We start from the raw sequence: 20661 nt of genomic DNA, 5'->3' as shown, positions 1-20661 counted from the left end.
TTATCTTTTTTTAACATTAAAACAAGCAGAATAACAAATATAAATTTATCGATGCAGAAATCGAAAAACTATTGATACAAATAACATTTTGATTTCATATATTGATATAGTAACCCATATTTATTTAATAATTTTATTTGATTTTTAATTTATTTCAAAACAGAAAGTAAATGAATTACAGTAATGTTTTGTCATTTCAATTGAATAAATTATTTTTAACATGTTAACATGATTTAGGAAATAATGTATTAATTCAACCTACTTCTATGTAAAAAAAAAATATAAATATTTTTTAAAGAACCTAAGTAATTTCCTTAAACCTTTAGTAATTACCTATCGCATATAGTATCAAACATTTTTTAACCAATTTTTTTAAAATAATACTCAATTTTCAGTTAAATTGTTATACTTAAAACATATGCTTTAAATATACTTTAAAAAAATACAATTTTGATTATTTTTGAAATTCTGCTCAAAAATATTATAAAAATTAAACAAAAAATATGAAATTTTATATAATTTAACCAAATATATTTATCAATTTTTACAGAAAATATGATTTCAATATTAAAATATACACAAATATAAAAAAAATTAAAATTTTGTAATTTTTTTCAAGCTCTTCTTCAGAAGTATCAGTTTAAAAAGCATTAATCAGTTAAAATTTTAATAAAAATGTGATTTTTAGAAATTGTAACATTTAAATTATTTTGAAAATCAAAAATTAAATAGGCATTTATAATTTTAAACTTAAAAATCAAATGTTTTGCAAATAAATTCTTAAATTTAACACACAGTTATATACATGTGTATATATATATATCTGAGTGTGGTGTGTGTTTGTCTGTGTGTTGTGTGTACTGTACCCATGGGTAGAAGTTACTTGTAGTTAATTTGTATTTATATGCATGTATACATATACAAATTACCTAAAAGTAACTTCTACTAGAAAAATGTATGAATTATGCACATTCTTATTTAAAATTTATTATTTCAAATATTTTATTAAGCCTGAAAGTAGATAAAGTAAGCATAGAATGCGAGACTGTTGCTCTGATTTCAGGCAAAACAGAATTCCCTCTAATCATTTAAAGATAGGCCTACTAAGAATCAACAGGAAGCAGAAATAGGCGTTTAACGTAAAAGCTAGAGGTGTATTTTTATGTTTATAAACGTCGTTAGTTTTTAAAGTGATAACGCCAATCTAATTTAAGTACTTAAGAAGTGCAAAACCTTTCGTATACAACAAAAAACACGCGTGAGAAAGATGTTACTTACAGCGAGTCACGTGATAGGATGACGTAATATTTTTCCCTTCATCTTGTTTTTAAAATATTTCTATTTATTGAATTAAGCACGGCTATTGATTTATCTAAATTAATTAATTATAAAATAAGATATAATATATTTTAAATATTTTATATGATATTTATGCGTTTTTTCTACGTTCCATCGAGGAAATTTCCCTTGCATAAAGGGTAAATTCCCTCACTCTACCAACACGCTAGGCGAGGCGGTCGTTTTAACCCGAGAATGTATTGATTTGTTATTTATGTTATTGTTTAGTGCTTAAAATAATTGTCTCTTTTTGCATGATTAATTTTATTGCTTCTAGAGTAGTTTAAAAAATATTTTTTTTAATTTAATAACAGGAAATGTTGTAGGTCTTCGGCAATGTTAAAAGATGGAAAGGTTGGGGACCTCGTTAATAAAATACCCTGTTGTCGGAAACACTCGAATTCTTTTAATAACTACTAAAACTCAACAATTAATGAGATTTATGTATTATTTTACGGGCAAAAATAGATATATGATATTTTTATTGATCTATTTTTGGGGAAACAAAATTTTAATGTTAAATGTGTGACTCTTCCGATCTCGTTGTTAAGGGAATAAAGTAGCTGGAGCATAAATTTGATCCACGTGGTCGCTTGAGCAATGATGTTAACTTAATTACAGAATTAGAGTGCGATTCGGTGTGTAAAAAAATCCAGATTCTAAACAAAATTGGATAAACTCAATTGATTTGTTCATCAGTACATCAAAGGACAGAGTAATACCGGCTTAGATTTAATCCTTAATGCGTTTTTCATCCATTAATTCACTTTTTTACACGCTTCAAACTGTTTCTCGATTGATTTTTATCGATTCTTCTGCAATTCAATTTCTAGTATAGGCCTATCAATTTATAATACAATTAAAGATATCGCCAAACGTTTTTTTTATATAGATTAAGTTAACTACTTCCGACCTACTTATCGATAAAAATGTAAATATTGAAAATCTATTTTTGAACCAATTAAAACTGTTTACAATAAATTGTACACATGCACATAAAGAAATCAATTCAAACTGCAGACATATGCATTCTGTATATTAGCACGCAAAGCTATTTTAAAAATCCGCATTTCCTGGGGAACGTAATCTTGGATGGATACAAAATAAATTTTGCAAGTATTTTTGGGAAGATTTAGAAACAATTCCGTGAAAAATCCGGTGGCACACATTCAAGTTTCTATCGTTAAAATTAAGGAGAAAAATGTCGGCTTTAAGTTTGGAATTTTACAAATTTACTATCTCCAAATTAACTCGTAATGTTAATGGGTTAATCATTCTAATAGGATTAATTCTAAATGTGTAGTCGATTAAGATATCGCTTCATTACTTCGAAATGAGTTGACTAATTCATTAAGACCGTTACCGTTAATTAAGAAATTACGGAAATGAAAAATATATGAAGTGTAAATGTTATTGTTATCTCTATGGTATTTTAGCGAAGAAAGATTTCGACCAACTCAATTGCATATATTAGTCTATACAAATTGATCTTTATAAGATAAACAGATCAATCTCGCAAGCTTTTGAAACCTCTCAACGAAATTGAAACTTCTATTTTTAATGAACTGAGTTCATTTAAGTTTACACAATAAAACCGAATTGAAATATTTGTTACATAGTTTTAAAACGTATTAATAAACATGTAAATAAAGTAATGAAATCACTTTTACAACAGCCATTAAATAAGTTAATTAATATCTTCACAAATATTTAAATATATATATATATATATGAGCTATTTTTAATTAATTAAATTTGACCTTTAATTAAACTAGAGTAATATGTCTATCTTTTTCTTCTTTTTTTGGTAAGTCAGGCAATGGATTTTGTTATTCTTTTGCCATCAAATTCCAAAGACATTATTGATGTGATCAAGCAAATCACTGAAAGTAATGCTGAACGATTACTTAGATTTCCCACACAATCAGTGTTCTGTCATCCTGAAATCTCCCAGAGTCATTCATGAGGAGTTCATGCAGAACGGCAAAATTCCCAATCTCAGAAGGAAGGAAGTATTTGCCAAGAAAAACATACTGGCAAATGTCATTGATCTGCAATTCTTTTACATTTTATATATCTGGACAATACGTATAAATGTTCATTGGAAAATATTGAAAAATATTTTGAGTACTTGATAAACTATGCCACTTTATAAAGTGTTCGGTCGTGTAGTGCCTACAGGATCGTTAAAAACAAAAAAAAAAAAAAAACTTATGTTGGTATAATTGAATAATGTGAATGAAGTGGTTGGTTTTAGCATTCTCGAGTGATTTTTAATAGAAGGATCTCGTGACACAGATAAAACAGCTAATATCAATTAAGAAATCTCGTCGGTCACAGTTTAAAAAGAGATTATTGTATTCGCATCTTGTTTTCATTGTTAACTGAATTCCGAAATTAAGAACACCGCCCGTGAATGGACTTTATACAAAAGCAATTTCATTAAATTCAATTGGTAATGAAAGAATCACAAATGTCATTCATTTAAGTAAATTTCATTACTTTCTTTTATATGTTTTAGAAGAAACCTGCCGTTGAAGGAAATCGTTTTAACTACGTAAAATGAGAGAAAGAAAAGACGATGGTTACAGGTAATCAAGACCTATTTCCTGACTAAAAATAGAACTTTCGACTGACCTTTAGTAAAATATGTATGTTGTGTTGATGGACGTAATCCCGATTAAAACCAGTCTCCAAAAAATTCTTTTCGCTGCACGTGTTGTAGAAAGTAATTTATTCATTAATTCTGCACTAAATAAAGTTAAAGCCGTCATCATTTATCTTTGTTTCGCCAGAATATTATGTTTAAATTTAATTAACTTGATGAGAATAATGTTTAGATAATATTTTCTTATATTTCTTTTTTATCAGGAAAACATTTAATTAACTCGAGATATCTAATCGTTCGTACTACTGGTTTGGGAAAAGGTTTCTATTTTTCCTATATAGGAAAATCGATTTGTGTAAAACACCGATTGAAATTGGCTTTTTTAAGTTTTGCCACTTGTCTTTTGATCGAATTCCTTAGCGAAGTTGAAAGTTAAGAGGAAAAAATGAATTAAATTCTCTCACTTGGTTTGTCTCCGTTAGGAATCAAAGGGTTAAAACCAGCTAACCCAGTGACATTTGTACCGAAACGAGTTGACTGACCTGTTAGAATGAGAAAAATAAAATCTTCAGCCATCTATATGAAACTTTTTAATAAGTTTTTTTCTCTAGCTTTATCGATTTCTTCATCCAAATCGGTTAAAAACGAAATCGTATACAGACTGGAGCAAGAGTAAAAACAACCAGTTCACCTGTATGGAATGTCAACTTCGTGTGGGAAAGTCAGTATAAACTTAGCGATGAGGTCACTAGGTTGGATTAGTTCACACCAAAATCACTGGGACGCAATGGTACACGCAAACATGGCTTGGCTGGCTAGACATTACACAGTGAAGACTAACTTCAATCACTGCAGCGGTTAATGGCCCGAAGACAAACACACATTGCAGTTGGGGTCTGAGAAGGGGGGAACACACGTGATTTCCGGTGCTGTGTAAGTTCAGCGTCGTAAGTCAATGCACCTAAGTCGTAAGTCGCCAGTTATTGTTTGTTATTAGTTGTCAGTTAAGATTGTGTTTACATATTTGATTTGTGCATACGTACGAGACTAGTCTGGAATATTGTATTTTGTTTTTAATCGTAAACGGTATTGGTAAATGTTTTCTGGTCGGAGACATGCCCCAATCGGCTTTCGCACGTAGCTAAAATTGAAACGAGATACGTTTGTATTTACATTTACTAGAAGTTGGAGTGCCCCGTTAACTTGCCTCCGTATCTTTTGTTGTTTTTTTCACCTGGTAGGGTGTGACTATCCATCCAGGGTCATCTTCGAACAGGTTCGTTTTCTCTTCGATTTGACAATCCGGTTAATGTACGAAGATTGACCAATTACAGTTGAAGACTGCCTGAGCGGGAGCCTCGATCTCATTCTCGTCACATGGACTGCTACAGTAGCGACATCAGTGTGCAGGAAGCGCTTGCATTAACCAACTAGCTAAATGCATGGGAGCTGGAAGAGGGATTGTTAGGCAACAGTTCTTGTGGATTTATCCTATTTTCTCGCTCGGATTTTTATCTCCAAGGTAAGTTTCGTTATTTCACTTCTTATATCTCGACAACTCGCGTCCAAACTGTTATTAAGGATTTTTAAAAATCTCGATTTTTAATTCATTTAACTACCGCGTTAGTTAGAAAGGGGCGAAGTCGGCTTTTCTATCGTATCTGTCCACACACGTGCAAGCATATTATCTAGTTTGTTTTCTCGAACAGACTAGAGGCGTTGAGCACAGCCAGGGCGGCTATTTTTACTTCTCACCGTCTACTCGTTGTATTCTCATGCTGACCTAAACGCGGAGCCACCCAATACGGAATAGCGATGCCAAATATTGCTGACACTCAGACGACACAGCGACTGGAAAGTGCACCATCCATCTAGGTTGGGAAACCGAGAATGGCGTCCAAGGATGCAAATTTGTTTAGAGAAAGTGATCATCAGAGAACAAGTGCGATCTTTCCCTTATTTCCGCGCTGGAGCTGGTGGCCGGTGACCCCGAAGTCCAATCAATAACCTTACATAACGCTTCTCGTCCGAAATACGTAACACTGTCGTGTGTGGGAATGGCCTACGGTTTGCACACTAATGGACGTTCGGCTGTCGGTGCTTCGACCAACGAAGCATGGCGGGGTGAACGATCTCTTGCTCTCCGCTCTTTCCGATTCGCATCATTGGACATTAGCTATAGCCATACTCCACTCGCTCCCATCCGACAACTTTACCACAAGTGCATTTTTGTGGAAAAGCACTACGTTTCGCTTTCGTTAAATATTCGTTCACGTTCCTTTCTTAATTTAATTAAGAATTTACTATCTGTTGAATCTGCGCAATTTCATTTTTTCCGGAAATTTTCCTAATCCCCTTAAAATGACTCTCTCTTTACTGATCGCTGATCGCTTGCATGAACATAGTCCTACATTTCGACGTTTAGTGAAAAAGTCACGCTGGTTGCGTGCCTTTGTTACGTGGTTTTAGTTTGCGTGATTCCGTGATCTGACCAGAGACAGGAAAGAAAGGAAGATAGAAAAGAAAAAAAGGCTCATCAGGCTGTGACGGAAATGCCTTATCTAGATGTACTAAAGACGCAAATAGAAGTAAAAGAAATGGTCCAGCAGTTCGAACCACTTTCGCTTTCTTGTTTGCAACCACTGATCTCGAGGTTAGATTAACAACGATCAGAACCTTCAATTTTTAAACTAGTTTTTCTTTAAATAATTTCTTCTGATTTAAAAGCAAAAACACTTTTCTTGCTGTCCGAAACGTAATCAAAATCCAACGCTAATTGTAATAAGCCAATCTTTTCGATATTAACTCAGTTTGTTGGCATTTTAATTCTATCTTTAGTTTGTTTTTTCCCCGTGTTCTGCCGTAAGTCCAAATCTCAGGTGCAGTGTCCCTTTTTTTTACGTTTTTGGATAATGTCCAAGCTTGCAATGTCTTTTTCGATGATGTTACAGTTCGATATAACATTTTGGTATTAAAAAAGATGAAGATTATCGATTTTTAGCGAAAGGGTGTGGTCAATTCTCGAGGTGTATGTCCTCTTACATCGACCGCAAAACTCTTCTTTGACGAAGTTTGGGGCGATATCGTTAATTCGTCCATCATCCGAAAGAGGGCGAAAGCTTTCGTGTTTCACTCCTTCGCAGTAAGCCTCCCCCCTGATAATAGAGCATAATTGGCCAATTAATTAACTCGGTTTTAATTGAAAAATGGTCAACCAATAGAACGACCGCCATTTTTTGATAAGCACGTTTTCTTGATATTAATAACTCTCTTTAAAGACTTCCTATTCGGTGTCCTCATTTTCATATTAGGTAATTGCATTCGCCTATAGGCTGAAGAAGCCTTACACGACTTTCCGTAGTGCGGGGTTAGGGATTTGGAGAAATTGCGTCATCTTCGCAACTAAGTTTATGGAAAATCCTTCCGATGAAAGATTTAAAGGATAGACGAAGCTTTGGCATCGATTGCGGATCTAGTTTCGTCTGCAGGTATGTCGGTGTCCATCGATTATTTTTGGTCTAGTCGTCTCTCTGCTGGTGAGATTACATAAAGGCAAAGCGATAACGCTGGAAACAGAAACAGATGGTGTTCTGGTATATTTATCGCTTTCATTTTTTATTCACATTTTCCTCATCTCCGCATTCATAATTCTAACTAAAAGTAATTTGTTTTTACTTTTAGTTCTCAGAATACATCATTATCGAAAATTTATCTGATAGCAAATCCAGAAGTTGGAAACTTTTTCGTAGGCTTTTGAGGTTTTGATAGTAGGATAGTTCTTTTTAGGCGAAATTAGTCGAATTTCCTACAGGAAATTAACCAAGAGAAGCGTTAGAATAAATAACCGGTTGTAATTAGTCAGATATTTGTCTTTTCTGTTGATGGGCATGTGCAGTGAGGAAAAAACAGTCAGTTTTCGGTTCAATAATCCAGTAGCAATTAGACCTGTCGGTTCATGTTTTAAGCTCTTGTATTCATGGCTTAATGACTGGCGAGGAAATGACCCTTTCCTGTTGATGTCAGAAAAAGATTATATTTACTAGATATGAATCGTTCATTCTAAGTTTTTTTGTCATTTCTCTGGGCCCGCCTCTATTCTTCAACGATGGCTTAGGTTCGCACTGACCCAAATGCGTGATAGACTCTCGTAAACACGTAGAAATATTTTCTCAATGGAGACATCAGAATGAAGAAGGCGAATTTCCTTCGCACAAATAAAACTCTTCCTTGTGACATCAGTTGAAAGAGAAGCATTGTTGTGAGTCATAGCGTCCTATTTTGGCAACACCTGTACTTCTTTGGATTAATTCCAGTCAGGTCACGTGATGCCGGCTGTGACCTTTTTGCTTCTTGCGCCCCGATAATTATGCCGAGTGGATTTAAACATAACGCTACGAGAGATAAACGAGGTCAGGCGTGAGACTCCCTCGCAGCAGCGAGACAGCGTGTGACAATGACCAGAGAGAGATACTCGGATTTTGAAGGAGGTACTCGAGGTAACTCGACCCTTAGAGACCGGTCGACTAAATAGGGTCAGATGCTTTTATCCCCAAATAAACGTAACCGAAACAGATCGGCGTGTCGGTCAAGTCCATTGAAGCAGTTTAAATGCATTTCCGACGATACGATAGGGAAGAATTCCAGCTAATCTGGCTAAACGACGTATCCCTCTCGGACGTAATCGCTCCGTTATCTCTCCGGTGGAGTCGCTCTGCACCAAAATGCCTACCGGTGCACGCCATCCCGCTACTTGTTTTATCGTCTACGCTAGATAAATTGAAACTGCACGGGGAAAGAAAAGTAAACACATACCACGTGCTGTATCGTGGTGACAGTTTTGCCTCGGGACCACAATCGATTGGCGATCCACCTACTCCGTCTCGCGTGGTTTTTGTCAGGACGTGACGTCACATTAGAGGCGGTGTAAAACCGGAAGTGGTCGGAGGTAGGCTTTATTGGGGGTGTGTGGCGCACGCGACTGCTCCTCTCTTCTTTGTGTTCGAGGTAAGTTTGACCGCTGGAATCGCGTAACTATCCTATTTGCTTTTTTTTAACATTCTGCGAGGACTTTTTAAACTGACCAACTTAATTGTAGCTTCCACACTACAATAGCGCGTTTAGTAAGTCGTGTAATAAACTAGTTAGTCGGAAAATCTTCGCCGGCTCTTAATACTATAGCCCGTTATCATTAGAAGTTAATGTTATGTTGTGCACGACTGATTTCCATTGAAACTTCTGACTTCGAAAGAATAACGACCTCTGACTGACCGGATATAGGCGCCGATAACTTACCAACCACCCCTCGAATGAACGGTTGGACGCAAATATTCCTAGTAAAATTGGAAGAAACTAAAATTAGAAAAGTTCGCGCCCGTATTGGTTGCAGAAGTGATTTCTGGAACGTTAACCACATACTGCAACACTACTTTCGCCGGTACGAATTGGAAAGTATTGTCATGCGTCTAAATGGCCGGAATATAGTTTAATGTGTGTTCGATATTGCTAGTGTATTGTCAAACTGACTGCTTACTAACCCATTTCCATCAGGCAGCACACTATGTTACGTGCAAATATAACAATTGGTTAGGCATAAGTGGCCATGCATACTCTATGTGGCCGAGAGATAGGAGGCCGACTGATGATTAGCCGAGCGTGATAAGCGGTTCCAGATTTTTGTTCTTTTAGAGTAGGTTTTGTAACTAAAATAAAGTAGACTTTGATATAAACATAACTATCTTGTTCTAATTAACATGCATTTCCTACATTATCTCTTAATTAAAGTAATGCCAACTCCAACTCGTTCATTAAAACAATTAAATTCCGAATTTTAGTTAATTATTTCTTAAAGCATGCTAATTTTAACACTTAAATCACCGAGATAAACATAAAAGAAGGAAAAATGTCCGGTTCTACTTGCGAAATTGCCAAATCGTAACGTTTAAAGCTGGTATAATGATCGACATCCGCACACAGTTGCTTTTGCTCACGGATTCTAGCGAAAATATGCTGCTGCTTGCTTCGAATTAAAAATTATATAACTAGAAAAAAATTCCAAACATTCGAAAAACAAATGTATAAAAATTGCAGAACAAAGCAGTTATTATTAAGGTTCACTTAAGAAAAAGCCAAGTAAAATATTTCTCCAGCGTGTCGCCATGGATATTTTTAGTCACAGACTTGTCTGTCCCACTCCGACTCTGGGATTCGTCCTTTAGGCCATCTACGCTTAGATTAGTACAAAAGTAAATAAGGCTAGTCATCACTACTTACTCAATATCGCCTGTTCAGCTTCATTCGATTGGCCTATCATTGGAAAAAAGCCAACAGAAACACTTCACACACGTAAATTTTAATATTCGTCCGTGACCTATTATTCGATCCACACTCCTTTTCTTAAACTAAGTGGCAAAAATTACAGAACATTATCGAGTGATATTTAATGCATTCAAATCCAATATTGTTAACCGCTCGTTAAAAATTGTTTAAATCTTTATAATTTGGTTGATTTTTGATGGATAGAATCCGACATGTAATTTTACTTCTGGAGCCAAGTTTCGCCGAGAGCCTTCGACATTTCCAATCGCAAAATTACATTAACTCATTCGCTTTTACAGAGAGAATGATGAAACAATTGCTATAAATTTCCATTTTCTACGTGTGTATGGTGAAAGTGTCATTGTCTATGTACTCTCTTTAAAATATTTTTTAAATTTTGTTACATTTTTATAAAATATAGTGTGCTGGACTGACATGTCCACTTTGTAGCCTTTTTACGTAATTATTTACGAGGTTGTTGTTGAATTTGTGACTGTACGTCTCCGGGGTACAATATTAGGTCACGCAAATGTCAAAGTTACTGGGCGTCAACTGTACCTTTTGTCAGTTGTAAAAATGCCTAGTACGGCATTCGACTGTTATTTCTCCGTTAACCTTGTGCTTAAAACTTCCTGCGAGGATACTTTGCCTCTCGACTACAATGCATTGTGGATAAGAAGGAATGGAGTTGCATTTTTAAATAGGAAACGTGTTCTGACGCAAACGGCAAGTTAGTCACGAGAGTAATAAACGGTTTAGATTCAAAAATATTAAAATTTATTGATATTTCGAAAGCCGGTACAAGAGATTTCGTTCAAATTTCTATTAACGTAAAGCTTGAGTGACAAATTGTATATTTTTCCTCCCCTCTTCGATTTTATAGCCCTCAAGAAAGTCTCACGCTATCGTATACTCGTTTCTGATTATTGACACACACACAAGGGTGGGTACACGCTTTAATTTCCAATCTTGGAAATAAAGTATCAAATTCAAATAATTTTACGTAATGCTCCATTTAAAACTCAATGGCTTTCTCGGTATAACTGACGGATGATCTGACAATAAAATGCAGTTCGTGTTGCATAAAACTCCTTAGGGAATGGCAAATTTCCATGTGAATCTCGAGCAAAGATCCCCTATTCCAGATTTCTTCCCTTCGTCAGTATCACTTAGCTTAGACCTATCAATTTTTCTCATTATTAAAATTTTATCGCCTGTAAAAATATTCCACCGTGCAAATTCGAAAACGGCAACTAAAACCAATTCAAAACTTAATTAAAAATCTTCCGAGTTCGATGCTAAACAAAAATTGGGTTAATTTTTTTTCCGTTAGAATTCGTTTACATAAAAAAGCATTAGGTTTAATTGAGTTAAATACGTTTTACTGCAGATATGTAAATAAAGAGCTAATTTAACTAAAAGCATCTCTTCTCGTTAATCGTAGCTAATTGAACTTGTTTCGTCGTAAAACTTGGAGTGTTTTCACGTTAAATTGCACCTTGGCATTAAAATTTTACATCTTATCTGTTTATCTCTTTAAAAAAAAAATGGGGGTCTCCTTTATATTTAACTAGAATTCTATCGATTTTATTCTTTTTAACTAATTTCACTTAGATTAAACGGCGAAGAAAAGTTTCACGAGCTTAAAAACTGTTTAAAAACAAATCGATAATGGGATTTTATCTCTGCCCATTTAAATATATTAAAATTTTACAAAATGGCTTTGCTGCTGGATCTTTTTTCCCACCATCTTTTATGTTGCTTACAGGTGCTTTTTTAAATACAGCGCATGTTTACTGAAGAATCGCATCTTAATTTAAAAAATTTAAGGTTCAATCTTACTACAAGAACATCTTCATTCGAATAGTGTATTAATTTCTTACTAAAAATATATATTTATGCAAATGAAGACAGGAGAAAGTAGAATAAGATTACGATATCAAATTTATTATAACCTAATAGAGAATACTTTCGTATTTAAACAATAATTCAGTTCTGGATAAGATAACGAACCTATTGAAATAACATTATTTTCCGTAGGGGAGAGAAATTCGATATCTTTGTTGACTGAAGTCATGTAATAAATGCACACTAATTATGTACATACAGAACACTTTTCGAGTATAATAACGTGACTAAAGTTTCTTCAATTTCTTCATTATTATTATTTTCATTTTAAGAGTTAAACTTGGCTTCTACGTATTAACAGGTATTATTATGTTCCCGACTTATTCACCTTACGCACTTTCTCCCACGTCTTTTTATATTAAATATGGATGCATAAACTATTACTAAACGTGAAAGACGGGTGTTTTTTAATGAATAAGAACGTGTTTTTTTATTCATTCAAACTATAGATCTACAATAGCGAATGAATGAAATTAAACAGTTGCTTCTAGACAATTACATTTAGAATTCTGCTAAAAAAAAGAAAACAAATGATTAAATGCGCTTTTAATTAAAAATGCAGGCTTACGATCGAATACATACGTTAAAGACGTCTTTAGATTTATTAAACTAAGCTAAAACCAGATGTTCTTAATTCGAATTAATCTATTATTCTAAATACTTCGTACCCTTAGGACATTTTCTGATATATTTAATTTAAAAATTGCAATTGAATTAGTATAAAAATATGGTATTAAATGTAGAAAATTCGGAAAAGTGTCGACTGTAAACGGGTGACGCTCATTTAAAATTCGAATATTTGAAGGCAGGTTTTATAATAAATGAGATGAAAAAAAAAGTAAATTTAGCAAAGACGGTTTTCATCAAAAAACGCATATTTACCGATAAACACGTAAGCTTTACACAAAAGCGTATCGGGGTACAAAACACGAAATTCTAACAATAATGGCCAATTTTGCACGTGTTTCACTCAATGAATCTCAAATTTGATTGGCCGGATCGAATCATTGAACCAGATGTTGCATTGCACGTGGCTTATGATGGTAAAGGGGGGTGCTTTTGTCGAAACGGACAATTACGTTCGGTTTATCTCCAAAATTCGTCAGCGTAAAAGCTTCTTAATATAATTAACGTTTTCAAAAATGAAAAAAAGAAGAATTTTGTTAATAATTCTAATGAAATGTTATGAAAATTTTTGCCTAGCAACTCGGCATATACATATGATTATAATCGCCCCCATCGTCCTGAATAAGATAAGCTTCATTGATGTTTAGAAATGGAGATATGGGTGAGAAGAAAAGTCTTTTATGCACAGTATCAGGGTAGTTTTCGTGTATAAAATCTCTGGTGAGGTGAAGAGACTCTGGTGGCATATTTAGTCACAAAAATATCCAAAAAGGTAGACGAACCTAAATTTTTCGAATCTTTTGGAGTGAGAATATTCCCATCTGCTACGAGGTCTCCACCCATCTATCTTGGAATTGGGGGTGGTGCTCGATGACGTCACGCTGGAAACTCCCCTCATTTCATCATAAACGGAACAGTTTAGCCAACTGTGATTTCTCCCCCTTCTTTACCTTTTATTAGACTATCTCTTCTGTGCAGTACTTTTTCGATAAATTGATATCGAACTAGCTTTACTGATTTTTTAAAAATGCCGAGTATAAAGATTCCTGTTTCTTGTCTCTGGTGGCATTTATATTATTGTTTACTCTGGTACAACGGCTAATCCTGCTCTAACAAGCTCTCCGAAGACTATTTTATTTCCACTGTCTGTATATCAGGTATAGTATTTATTTGATCTTTCAATTTTCAGAAAAATGATCCTCACTTCTGGAAACTTTGTACTGCTTTTCTTGAGTAAGAACAGATGCTATAGCCAATTATTATAGAAAGAATCGATTCGGTTCTTGGAAAACATCGATTTTAAGTAACGACAATCTTTAAACTTTATAAAATTTTAGAGTAAGGTAAAAAGGAAGAGTTTGAGTGTCGTCGTCGTCGTAGAACGAATAAGTTATATTTGGAGTTAGATGAAACCGGACTGTTTTTGTTAAGGAAAATGGGTCATTTTAGGGAGTGGTCGAGATTACGCCATATCACCATTTTTGTTAAATTCGACTAGCTTAACTGAATGTTAAACTGTAGAAGCCTATGTATAAATCGTAACGGAATTTAACTACAAATTGGTAGTCTATTGAATGAAGCAACCAGTTATTCTAAATAAAAGTGTGTGCATCTAAACGGATTGCCATTTCTTCCCACAGTCGAACATGTTAGGGGGCCCAGAACATCCATTTTGCAAGGAACCCTCTCCGGATCCTGCACCCAGACCGGTTCCCAGTTCAGCCTTTCTTTTGAAACCTCATGAGAACTACGACGACAAAACCAATTATCCCATTGAGCGAAAAGCTCGAAAGTACAAAATAATTGAGAACATAATCAAAATGTTTATGAATAAAACTATAGCTTACAATTAAAACAAAAAGTTTTTGTTTCCACTTGATCGATAAACCTTAGTTTTATACCAATCACGAAGAATAATGAAATATTTATGAAAATTTTCCATTCTTTACATTCTAGTAAAAGAATATCAGTGAATGACCTTCCCGTAAAATGAATAGGGACCCAAAAAACTGCTTGTTCTATAGTAAAAACCTCGGATAAGTCACTCTTAAGGGGCCATCGCACCTTCTAGTCTTTCTTATGTCATTCGTCACAAAGCCCTTCGCACCTGGAACATATTTTAAAAAATTAACACCTGTGCGGCAACAATAAACAGTACTAATCTATTAAAGTAAACCAAGATTGTGTCAATAGAACGTATATCTAATAATCTGCCACCGATTCGCTCGCCCCGGGGAAAACGCAACAGGTGATGATTATACCTAACGAAAGAGGATAGGTGTAATCCTATATAAGCAATGAAAAGGATTATCAGTGGTAATTGTACTTGTGACAATAATCGGAGGAGGATGTGGTCAGTGGCTAACAGCTGATATAACGGTCCTATGTCAACACCTGGAATATCTTGTCGTCGCTAATAAATCTACCGCAGATAGATCTACTCGAACGAAAGATCCTCCACCCAAACTTAAATTGGCAAACTTATCGACTATTGAAGCAGAAACGGGCGAGGAGCTTTGTTTTTCCGGTTGAAAAAAATCATTAATTAGTAACATCGTTAGTAGAAGGTTCCACCCAAACTTCTTGCGGTATATAAAGTAGTGACGTTTTACATTTTGCCTTCTTTTAATACAAAAAAGTGTACATGTTTTACTATTACTGCCTCTTGTACAAACGTCGTGCACCTAATTCTTAAAACGTACGCTGTTTTTACGATTGTGCTGCTCATTCTCTTCCAGACAACGTAAAACATCTGAGGGCGGAGCCTGAACGTGACGTCACAAGCAGAGTAGTGGTGTCGGGCGAGAAGTAATATTGGACAACAGAGATGGGGAGACTCACCATCGGGACTGTGGTGGTGTTAGCTGCTATCGTCCCGCAGGTAAACATTACAGACAATTTTTCTTAACACATTTTATTCACGTCGAGACGAATTCTAGAAATTTTTTTCTCGTCTTATAGGTGTTGGCTTCGGGTGTTTTCGAACTCCGACTTGGAACTTTCACAAACGATGAAGGAAGATTAGCTGAAGGAAATTGTTGCGGTGCATGCCCAGGTGTCTGTGCAACTATGTTTCGAATTTGCTTGAAGCATTATCAGACCACTATTGATCCAAATTCACCGTGTACCTTCGGCGAAAGCGTAACTCCAATTTTGGGTAATAACAGTGTTTACTTGGTTGATCAGACCACTCCTGGATTTAACAACCCTATCAAATTTCCGTTTAATTTTTCCTGGCCGGTAAGTATTAGCTGTCCAAACGCGAAATTTAATAGCTAGAATGCATTTAATTCTGTCTCGTTTAATTGTTTTGTTAAGAATTAGTGCAATCGTACTAAACAGTGTTTTTTTAATCATTTTCAGGGGACTTTTTCTCTTATTGTCGAAGCCTGGCATAGTAATACCACAACAGGTGAAGGTAAGTCTTTTAAACATCGTAGATTTTGTTTACACAAAAGTCTGTGAGAACCGACGTGACAATATGTCAGTGCAGGGGACGTAAGATCCCAAGGCAACTAGACATTTAACAACAACAAATCCACCACGTCATATCCGTTTTACGGGACAAGTTGTCAGGTAGCTAAGTGTGGGAACTTGTCCCGAGGGCTAATACTCCGCGAAGGGGGAGAGAGGATCGTACGGTAGCTAGGGAGGTGTGTCTACGAAACTGGGCCCTCTAATGAGTCGAATGTTTCACCCCCTTTACACTGTCTCGGGCCTCATTTCGATTCGCAATCAAAACCCGGTGCCGATGCGTTTCGTACAAAAAAAAACCTCCTATAGTAGCATAATAGGATTGTATTACTGTGTTCTTAACCTAGCCTCCTTTTCCTCGTGTTTCCCATCCTTGTCCCCCTCTTTTTGTCCCCTCTCGGGTCTGTCAAGGTCGCCAAGCTAGGAACCGTGAGAAAGTAAGCTTCAGACGATCAGGCAAGCAAATGATGGCGATCATTCAAAAACGGGATTGAAAATACGGTGCCATCGCTTCGATCTGATTATCCTTATTTGTTTTCAGGTGAAACCAAGTCTCTTATAACGCGACTCACGACTCAAAGATGGTTAGAAGTCAGGCCGGAATGGACTCAAGACATATATAGCACAAACCATACTAGCATGATTTATTCATATCGAGTCACCTGCGACGAGAATTATTACGGGACGTCTTGCGAGAAACTTTGTCGTCCAAGAGACGATAAGTTTGGTCATTACACCTGCAACTCGAATGGCGACCAAGTGTGCTTGACCGGATGGTCTGGAGAGTATTGTTTGAAACGTAAGCTCACTTCTTTGCACAGATATATATACATATAATTTCCTTTTTTGTTTCTTAATCTACAATGCGGATTAAATTTCTTTTTATTTTTTTTATAGCTGTCTGCTTACCTGGCTGCCACGAACAACAAGGTTATTGTAACCAACCGAACGAATGCAAGTAAGTATAGATTCAAATTTCACTTTCGTGCTCGCATTTTATATTTCCGAATGGATTTATAACTGATGATTGTTACAGGTGCCGCATCGGTTGGCAAGGATGGATGTGTGACCAATGTATTCGTTACCCCGGTTGTATACACGGTACGTGCAATCAACCCTGGCAATGCAATTGCGATGAAGGTTGGGGTGGATTGTTCTGTAATCAAGGTAAATATCGAAACGGAAAATCTCGTGGGGGGAAGAAGAAAAATAAATTTATAACTATTTTTTTTTCTTTATTTCTAATAGATTTGAACTACTGCACGAATCATAAACCTTGCAAAAACGGTGGTACTTGTACCAATACCGGTCAGGGTTCTTACACTTGCACCTGTCTCCAAGGTTTCACTGGCACTAATTGTGATACTCATCTCGATGCATGCTTACATCAGCCGTGTCTTAATGGAGGAACTTGTAGGGTAAGTCTGAGATTTCGTGGCTACTTCACCAATCTTTACAATGAAGAAGATTAATAGAAGATATTTTTCTTTCAGAGCACAGAAAGGAATTACACGTGCGAATGCTCCCTGGGTTATTATGGACGCCACTGTGACACAACAGCTAGCACTTGTACTGAGAATCCGTGCTTGAATGGAGGCACTTGTATTGATGATGGGAACGGCTTTCGATGTCTTTGCCTGGGTAATTACGAAGGAGCACGATGCAATGTTCTCAAGTCGACATGCGATGAAAATCCGTGTCTTAATGGTATGCTAATCTTCGATGAGCTTATCCATACAAAAGTTTGAAATTCAAAAAATTAAAATTGCATAATCCAAGTTAATTTTATGATATTCTTTAAATTTTTTTTTTATTGTTTATATTCGATTTATAGGTGGAAGCTGTACGGTTACGGATAATTCATATGTTTGCGAATGTGCAAACGGTTTTACAGGAAACAACTGTGAGCAAAAGAACGACGAATGTTCTTCCAATCCTTGTGAGAACGGCGGTGTTTGTGTGGATGGCAGGTGCCTGTGCGTCCCTGGCTATGTGGGAACTTCCTGCCAGACAAACGTAGACGATTGTCTCACAAAGCCGTGTGCCAACGGTGGTACCTGCTACGATCAGATCAACGACTACAGCTGCGTCTGTCAACCCGGTTTCACCGGCAAGGATTGCTCCGTGAATATAGATGACTGCAGTTCCAATCCTTGTCAAAACGGGGGGACCTGCGAGGATCGCGTCATGGAATACGTGTGTGTGTGTCCTACAGGATACAGCGGTGCTCTATGCGAAATATCTCCTTCTGGAAATGCCGTGGAACCCCTTCATCATGGTGACAGTGCAGTGTCGCATCAAGTGTCTGAAGTGATGTCCGGCAAACAAGTGGCTCTGATAGCCACTCTGTCTTCTGCCGTTCCCTTTATTGTGTGTTTAGCCATGTTAGTGATTTTATGTTTGAGATATAAAAAGAAACGCGATCAAAGACGACAGGAAGAAGAAATGAAGAGACAGAATGAGCAGAACAGTATGAACAATAAATATGCAGATAAACAAATATATAACACATTAGACAGACCTAAAAATTTAAAACTGACCAACGAAGAAACGTTGGCTTATACAAAAGAATTACAACGAACTAAATCAGTGAAATTATTAAATACAGCTCAAGATAGAGACTGGCTTTGCAAACAAAATACGATGGATAGAAGACATCCGACAGCCAGCACTAGTCACAGGTGAGTGTTTTTTTATCGATTTGATATATATTAATTCATTAGCCAAAGGCAAGTCGGCATTTCACATTCAAATTTTAAGTAATAAATTACAAATATTTTTATCATTCAACCATTTATTAGATTGCTTCTACTGTATCAATCACTCGCAATAAATGATAATTTACATTTAAAAAAAATTGTACGGTATTAAAATAAATGTATTCTATTTTTAGTGAGAGGCGGCCTCAAGATCCCAGTATATATGTGATAGAAGTTCAAGATCCGACAACGCATCCAAGAGTAGAAAAGATGCTTGCTACGGAAGTCTGAACACGTCTAAACAAAGATTTTTAAGTGCAAGTGCCTTGCTTCTGTATAGTATTTTGTATCATTGTACAGTACGCGAGCTCTCAGATACCTCCGCCCTTCTCCTTATTTATGTGTGTGTGCGAGAGAGACATTGTTTCATTGATATTTTTAAGATGCTCTTTTTAGAAGTCAGGGTTCGTTTCAGTTTCAAATGTTTTTAGTCACTGGTAGTACGCACAGATCGACACATCAGAGTTCTAATAATGTATAGTTCGGTTGTGTACATAAATGTCTGTATTTATAAATTTCATGCTGTACATATAAACATCCAACATCTTGTCAAAGAAAAAATAAAAGTCCTGGACGTGTATTTTTGTAACAGTATCTCAACGATTGATGAAATTTTACCCACTTCGTTCACCTAATCGAATTTAGAAAAAAAAATACGAATTTATTATCATAATTACGTTCTTCAGAGAAAGCTAAAAACGAGTACAGACGAAGACGAATGTGTAGTAAAAAACCAAAATTAGTGCAAAGAAAGAAAAATCAACAGTGTTCCCCGAGGCGAGGAAGTGTTGGGTGACTCCTATATATTACCTTGCGTCATTTTCCTGTGAGAATTTTCCTACTGCCCTTGAGTCAATAGCCACACCAGCTTCGGGCCAATAACAAACTCGCTCCACAACTCGTGGTTACAAGGACCCCGCTCTAACTCTGTCCTGTTTATTGTTGACACTTTTAACTTAACAGGGTCGATTATACCAAACGGAAATAAACTTTCCTTTCTATTTTAATTACTGTCCGACTCGGGACTCAATTCACAGGAAAAATTACAGCTTCCGACCGGGCCCTAAAAGGTCCCGAAATTGTTTTACGGGCATCATTCTTTAAAATACCGATTATCTCCTTAAACGAATAACATCATTAGCTAAATGACTTTACAACTCTATTAAGAGTTTTGTTGCAGGACATCGCAAGGGAGGCTTTAAATCTGTTTTTATGACTCGCTCGAAGGAAACAAATCGGACCTTTCCGTCGGGAATAAACAATCCCGTCCATCCTAAATAATATGTTCCGAGTACAATAGAACAAATCCTGTACATAGAAAATTGATTCGAAAGAAAATTACCCGAAATCCGTCTTAATCTTCTCTCCTACGAGACACGCCCTTCCACAAACCAAAAACTATCCCTATAAATCGACTTTTGTGGTGCTGCCATCTATTGCCGGATTTCATAAAGGGAGAAATCCACCCCGTCACGAAATCTGTAATAACTGACATTAACGATTTAAGAGAGACGATGCGATTATCAAAAATTATCACGTGATAGTCATTTGACTTCAATCTTGGGCGTATCCTCAAACAGAATCGATCTTACGTTGGCAAGAACACTTGGGAAAGCTAATTTTATCAACCCT

The 20661-nt window shown here is 35.9% G+C and overlaps 2 protein-coding genes across 7 annotated transcripts in view; one reads left to right on the top strand and one right to left on the bottom strand.

Annotated features, from left to right (window-relative positions):
* Nucleotides 1-20661, bottom strand: part of LOC136969617 (constitutive coactivator of peroxisome proliferator-activated receptor gamma-like) — a 41410-nt gene that overhangs the window by 11096 nt on the left and 9653 nt on the right. The window contains exon 1 of one of the 4 annotated variants that reach the window (XM_067263858.1): nucleotides 9860-9930. The exons of 1 other annotated variant lie outside the window; for it this stretch is intronic. The gene's annotated coding sequence lies outside the window, so the exon portion shown is untranslated. 2 more of the 4 variants (XM_067263860.1, XM_067263857.1) reach the window with 2 other exon arrangements.
* Delta (neurogenic locus protein delta) lies at nucleotides 5313-19609 on the top strand. 3 transcript variants are annotated; one of them, XM_067263852.1, is made up of 11 exons: nucleotides 5313-5468; nucleotides 15535-15677; nucleotides 15758-16036; nucleotides 16160-16214; nucleotides 16812-17069; nucleotides 17168-17228; nucleotides 17307-17437; nucleotides 17519-17688; nucleotides 17764-17977; nucleotides 18105-18951; nucleotides 19164-19609. In XM_067263852.1, exons 2-11 carry the CDS (start codon nucleotides 15624-15626, stop codon nucleotides 19258-19260), a joined length of 2166 nt encoding a protein of 721 aa, XP_067119953.1. In that variant the 5' UTR covers nucleotides 5313-5468; nucleotides 15535-15623; the 3' UTR covers nucleotides 19261-19609. The 3 variants fall into 3 exon arrangements, with proteins under 3 accessions (XP_067119953.1, XP_067119954.1, XP_067119955.1); XM_067263853.1 differs by lacking the exon at nucleotides 5313-5468 and adding an exon at nucleotides 8225-8950; XM_067263854.1 differs by lacking the exon at nucleotides 5313-5468 and adding an exon at nucleotides 9480-9632.

Source organism: Centruroides vittatus, unplaced genomic scaffold (genome assembly GCF_030686945.1).
Source record: "Centruroides vittatus isolate TY-2023 unplaced genomic scaffold, ASM3068694v2 contig_18, whole genome shotgun sequence".
Classification (NCBI taxonomy): domain Eukaryota; kingdom Metazoa; phylum Arthropoda; class Arachnida; order Scorpiones; family Buthidae; genus Centruroides; species Centruroides vittatus.
This window is presented reverse-complemented; position numbering and strand designations above follow the sequence as displayed.

Coding starts and splice junctions, on each gene's coding strand:
- Delta (XM_067263852.1), top strand. CDS start 15,624: ATGGGGAGACTCACCATCGGGACTGTGGTGGTGTTAGCTGCTATCGTC. Junction 15,678..15,757: donor TAGCTGCTATCGTCCCGCAG/GTAAACATTACA, acceptor CTCGTCTTATAG/GTGTTGGCTTCGGGTGTTTT. Junction 17,070..17,167: donor TGGAGAGTATTGTTTGAAAC/GTAAGCTCACTT, acceptor TTTTTTTTATAG/CTGTCTGCTTACCTGGCTGC.